General features: G+C 45.0%; 1 protein-coding gene across 2 annotated transcripts in view; it reads right to left on the bottom strand.

Annotated features, from left to right (window-relative positions):
- The window catches only part of LOC111529497 (spatacsin), a 59,639-nt gene that overhangs the window by 31,783 nt on the left and 21,856 nt on the right, over positions 1-6,000 (bottom strand). For both annotated transcript variants that reach the window (XM_026447860.1, XM_026447861.1), the window contains 4 exons: positions 5,720-5,828; positions 3,905-4,064; positions 3,213-3,485; positions 2,389-2,589 (listed from right to left, as the gene is read on the bottom strand). In XM_026447860.1, the coding sequence (XP_026303645.1) occupies positions 2,389-2,589; positions 3,213-3,485; positions 3,905-4,064; positions 5,720-5,828 (743 nt within the window). The remainder of the gene's footprint in view (positions 1-2,388; positions 2,590-3,212; positions 3,486-3,904; positions 4,065-5,719; positions 5,829-6,000) is intronic.

Raw genomic sequence — 6,000 nt, 5'->3', positions numbered from 1 at the left:
TTTTTTTTTTTTTTATTTTTTTTTTGAGACGGAGTCTCGCTCTGTCGCCCAGGCTGGAGTACAGTGGCCGGATCTCAGCTCACTGCAAGCTTCGCCTCCCAGGTTTACGCCATTCTCCTGCCTCAGCCTCCCGAGCAGCTGGGACTATAGGCGCCCGCCACCTTGCCCGGCTAGTTTTTCGTATTTTTTAGTAGAGATGGGGTTTCACCGTGTTAGCCAGGATGGTCTCGATCTCCTGACCTCGTGATCCGCCCGTCTCGGTCTCCCAAAGTGCTGGGATTACAGGCTTGAGCCACCGTGCCCGGCCTATTTTTTTAATTTATTATTTTTTTGAGACACAGCCTCATTCTGTCACCTAGGCTGGAGTGCAGTGGCATGATCACAGCTCACTCACTACAGCCTTGACCTCAGGTGATCCTCCCACCTCAGCTTCTAGAGTAGGTGGGACTAGAGGTGCGTGCCACCATGCCAGGCTAATTTTTGTATTTTTTGTAGAGATGGGGTTTGCCATGTTACCCAGCCTGATCTTGAACTCTTGGACTCAACTGATCCATCCACCTAGGCCTCCCAAAGTGCTGGCATTACAGGTGTGCGCCAGCATGCCCAGGCATAACATTGTAAACACACATACCTGGATAATCAGCTCTACTGACCCACCTTACCTATTGTTGCCTGTGGCACTGATTCATACATTTCATTGTTGTCAGTGGGAGTCACTCAGTCAGATAGGAGCGACTTAGATCCTCCTATCTGTAGGAGTATGAATCAGAAAGTATGGCTCTGAACTGTAAATACACCACTTACTAAAGTATTTTGAGACCTTGGGTAGGTTACTTAAGTTTTGTGAGCCTTGATTTATTAGTCTGTAAAATGAGGGCAACATCACTTCATAATACCTTTTTTTTTGAGACATGGTCTTGCTCTGTCACCCAGGCTGGAGTGCAGTGGCACGATCTTGGCTCACTGCAACTTCCACCTTGCGGGTTCAAGTGATTCTCGTGCCTCGGCCTCCCAAGTAGCTGGGTTTACAAGTGCATCCCACCACGCCCGGATTTTATTCTTTTTTTGTATTTTTAGTAGAGACGGGGTTTTGCCATGTTGGCCAGGCTGGTCTCAAATTTCTGGCCTCAAATGATCCGCCTCCCTTGGCCTCCCAAAGTGCTGGGATTACAGGTGTGAGCCACCATGTCTGGCCCATAATATCTAATATTATTTTCACATAGGATTATTGTGAAAACTCACTAAAATAATGTATAAAAAGCACCCTGAGGCTGGGCACAGTGGCACACACCTGTAATCCCAGCACTGTGGGAGGCCGAGGTGGGTGGATCACGAGGTCAGGAGATCGAGAACAGCCTGGCCAATATGGTGAAACTCCGTCTCTACTAAAAATACAAAAAATTAGCCGGGCATGGTGGCACGTGCCTGTAGTCTCAGCTACTTGGGAGGCTGAGGCAGGAGAATTGCTTGAACCCGGGAGGCAGAGGTTGCAGTGAGCCGAGATCATGCCACTGCACTCTAGCCTGGGCGACAGAGTGAGACACTGTCTCAAAAAAAAACCACATCCTGGGTCAGGTGTGGTGGCTGATGCTTGTAATCCCAGTGCTCTGGGAAGATGAGGTAGGAGGATTGCTTGAGTCCAGGAGTTCGAGACCAGCCTGGTCAACATGGTGAAACTCTCTCTTTACTAAAAATACAAAAGAAAAAAACAAAAACAAACAAACAAAAAAAAACCCAGGCATGGTGGCTGTGCCTGTGGTCCTAGCCACCTGGGAGGCTGAGTTGGGAAGATCACCTAAGCCTTGGAGGTTGAGGCTGGAGTGAGCCTTATCATGACAATGAACTACAACCTGGGTGACAGAGTAAGGACCCTGTCTCAGAGAATGACATGACATGACATAACATAAAATAAAATAAATAAAATACGACTTTGCTAAGGTAATTTTTTTTTTTTTTTTTGAGATGGAGTCTTGCTCTGTCACCTAGGCTGGAGTGCAGTGGCACGATCTCAGCTCACTGCAACCTCTACCTCCCAGGTTCAAGCAATTATCCTCCCTCAGCCTCCCGAGTAGTTGGGATTACAGGCCCATGCCACCATGCCCGGCTAAGTTTTTTATTTTTAGTAGAGACAGGGTTTCACCATTTTGGACAGGCTGGTCTCAAACTCCTGACCTCAAGTGATCCGCCCGCCTCAGCCTCCCAAAGTGCTGGGATTATAGGCGTGAGCCACCGTGCCCGGCCAGTAAATGGTACTTCTAATATCATCATCATCATCAGCATCTGCTGTTGGCTAAAAAAAATGCAAGGATGGAAATAAGAAAAAGCCAAGAGGAGATATGCTGAAGTAACCCCTGAAGCCCTGGAAAGAAGTGAAGCAACGATCACTACCTTAAAGAAAAGTTGGAAACCTCTGATGAGAGTTTTGCTCTTCTGTCTTGTTAATAATGTTCTCCAGATGACTGAAAGATCCTCAAGGTTCCAGGTATGGTCCTCTATCGAGTCCTGAATGTATCCCATTGCTTCAGTTGCAACACTGTCCTCCACAGAAGTGATGATCCAAACACAGAGACAAGAAATGGCACTGGCACCCTGCCACGGGATAAATAAAATAACAACTAGGCCTGGATTACCTGGCAAATGTTCAAATGCTACAGATGGGTATTTCCTGTTTAGAATAAGTCACCCAACTTAATTAGTTAAAATGGCTTGAAAAGCCTTCAAACATGAAACAAACTAATGAGCAACCAAGGGACCGTTCTAAACTGTCCTGCAGAGTGTTGCAGGTCAAAAGACCAAGAAGCAGACAAAAGGGGGAATATGTGAAAGTCAGGGAAGTACAAATCATAAGAGAGTAGGATTGCCCTCCACTGATCTGCTGATTAAAGAACTGTCTGGAATGTCCCTTTTCCCTGCTAAAGAAGGCACCAAAGAAACAGTGGTGGTCAGTCCACCAAAGCGTCTTTCTCTGTGACTGCCAACCAGGAACCAAGGCTCTGACCACTTGAGTTCACTGAATGTTAAGGCACAAGCAAGTACACTAAATGGCCCAGAGCCTAAGCTAGAGAAGCACAAAAAGTTGCAGTGAACTTGGAAACACATGCTGGAACCTCACTGTCATCATCATCCCACTTCTGATTATCAGCCTTTCCTGTCCCTCATCACTTATTTTATTGTTCTCTGGGTACTTAATTTAGGCTTCTTATGATCCTCACCTGGAGACATGAGGCCAGAACACTGAGGATAGGCGCCTGTAGTTTCACTGCTTCAACCAGAAGCCAGTGCCAGGAGTCTGGCTCCTCTGAGCACTGGAGCAGAATTTCAAATAAATCGGTCATCACTTCTTTGCTTCCCTGAAGTTCCTGGGAGGACTTATTGCAGACTTGACTGATGTTCATTTTGGAGGTGGGCACTAAGGGCAAGTTCTCAAAAGCCAACCTTAAGTGGTCTTGAACAACTGGGCTGAAGTACTGGATAAGGGATTTCACCTAGAAGGCATATCAGATGATTAAACAGAAACTCAACTTTCAGTTTCAACTGGAGCTGAAAATGTTAGAGAAAAGTATAGACAAAACTATGCTTTCTCACCCTGAACTAAGTCAGAGTGACTACTATATAATTTTACAAAGTTGTATGGTGCTTTTGAGTGAATTTCCATATTCAATCTGAAGTCACAAAAGCTTTTCAGCTCTTCAGTACTAATGACTAGTGCCTTGTCTGATGCCAACCCACTGAAATCTTAGGAAAAATAATAGTATCACATGAAACAAAAGCCCATGGATCCAGTACGTATCCCGGATGTCAAGAAAAAAAAAAAAAGGCCTATGTCTACACAACAGAAAGAATGCTATCTTCTGAGAAGTGTTCCTATTTCCTTTTGAGTGACTGCTAACAATTAGTGGCTTACCTCTGCTGGGTGGTAGTTGTGGAGTTGGCTGTGAATAATGAACTGCAGCCAATCATTTGCTTTGGCACATTCTCTAAGGTAAGATATGCTTAGTTTCATATCGTGTAGCCTGCAGAACTGTACCACTAATGCCCACTGGCTGCTAGACTCACTGGATAACCTATAATTAGAATTAGAGGTGGGAGTGGTCAAGAAAAAACAAAAAACTCATTAAAATATAGCTTTAGTCTGAACTGGAAAATGAGTAAAAATGATATAAATTAAAGCACAGTATATTCTCCAATAAATACTAAATATTTATTAGGCTACTTTGAAAAGTAGATTCTTTTTTCATTCTTTTTTTTTTGAGACAGAGTTTCACTCTTGTTGCCTAGGCTGGAGTGCAATGGTGCGATCTCAGCTCACTGCAACCTCTGCCTGCTGGGTTCAAGCAGTTCTCCTGTCTCAACCTCCCGAGTAGCTGGGTTTACAGGCAGGCACCACCACGCCCAGCTAATTTTGTATTTTTAGTAGAGATGGGGTTTTGAGATGGGGTTTCTCCATGTTGGTCAGGCTGGTCTTGAACTCCCAACCTCAGGTGATCTGCCCGCCTCGGATTCCTGAAGTGCTGGGATTACAGGTGTGAACCACTGTGCCCGACAGAAAAAAAGTAGATTCTTTCACCCATAAGGCAGAATAGCTAGCTTATCATACTGGCACAATTCATTCCTTCCCCAAGTCATCAATCAAATACCTATTTATACTGGCTGTGTAGCATCCTTAGGAGAAGTGAGGAAGCTGTTAGTCAAGAAACTTTCTGAGCACTTATTTCTCTTGCTCTATTCACTTTAGAGTACTCAGAGGCCTGGTGGGTACCAGGGCCTCCTCACCAGAGGGAGGGTACACGCTCCTGCTACAAGCAGGATTCTGCCAAGAACAGAATCAGTGATAGGATGTACAGAAAAAGGGTGCATTCTAGGCCGGGCGCGGTGGCTCAAGCCTGTAATCCCAGCACTTTGGGAGGCCGAGACGGGCGGATCACGGGGTCAGGAGATCGAGACCATCCTGGCTAACACGGTGAAACCCCGTCTCTACTAAAAATACAAAAAACTAGCCGGACGAGGTGGTGGGCGCCTGTAGTCCCAGCTACTCTGGAGGCTGAGGCAGGAGAATGGTGTAAACCCGGGAGGCGGAGCTTGCAGTGAGCTGAGATCCGGCCACTGCACTCCAGCCTGGGAGACAGAGCCAGACTCCGTCTCAAAAAAAAAAAGAAAAAGGGTGCATTCTCAGGGTCTGGTGTGGTTAGGTCAGCCCCAGCGGGGCAGCACAGAGAAAAACAGGCATGAAGTGTAAGGACATGCTTTTACGTAGTCACTTCAGCTTCCATTATCAACTGACAGGATACAAAGAAAAAATTAAGGACATTACTTAAAAGTCAAATTTTAGAAGACCCATCCCACATCATCCTCTTCTTCTCCTTCATTTTTTTCCAATCCTCCAAGACATCTGAACCCACATCTTCTGGCATTTCAACATGTACCATTTAAAATACTTCTCTGACTAGCAAGGCAGTGGAGGAGACAAAGCTGCTCTCCGTCTCTTGGTGAGTCCATATCTAAAGAGAGAATTGCTGTCTTCACCTTCTTTTCACTGATGGCAAGATGCAATTAAAATCATTATTCATTTACTGAGCATCTGCTATATGCTAGATAAAGAAGAAGATAAGGTCTAGGGAGATTTAGTGGAAACACCAGAGTTGTTCAAAGAAAAACTAGGCAAACACAGGTTGGCACAATAAGCTTGTTAGAAAAGAGGCTGAGACTGCAACTCACAAACCTCTTTATTTCCTGTTGCTGAATGCTGTTCCATGTACCTTCTTCTAAGAGAACAAGCAATTCTTCTGTGGTTGCCTTTTCACCATCAGCTAGTTTAGATAGTTTTTCGGCTGTAACAAATAAAAAACAACAAAATACGGTCAAGAGAAAAAGTCAAAACCTGAGTAATTCTATTTGAACAGTGTGGCTCAGGGCCGTTTCAGAACCCAATTAAAGTGCCCAAGAAAGTGAGATAAAGAACACATACTCTGCAGGAAAAGGATAAAATCAAGAAGATAACCA

Source organism: Piliocolobus tephrosceles, unplaced genomic scaffold (genome assembly GCF_002776525.5).
Source record: "Piliocolobus tephrosceles isolate RC106 unplaced genomic scaffold, ASM277652v3 unscaffolded_108, whole genome shotgun sequence".
NCBI lineage: Eukaryota > Metazoa > Chordata > Mammalia > Primates > Cercopithecidae > Piliocolobus > Piliocolobus tephrosceles.
Note: the sequence above shows the minus strand (reverse complement) of the source record. Positions and strands in the feature narration are given on the sequence as shown.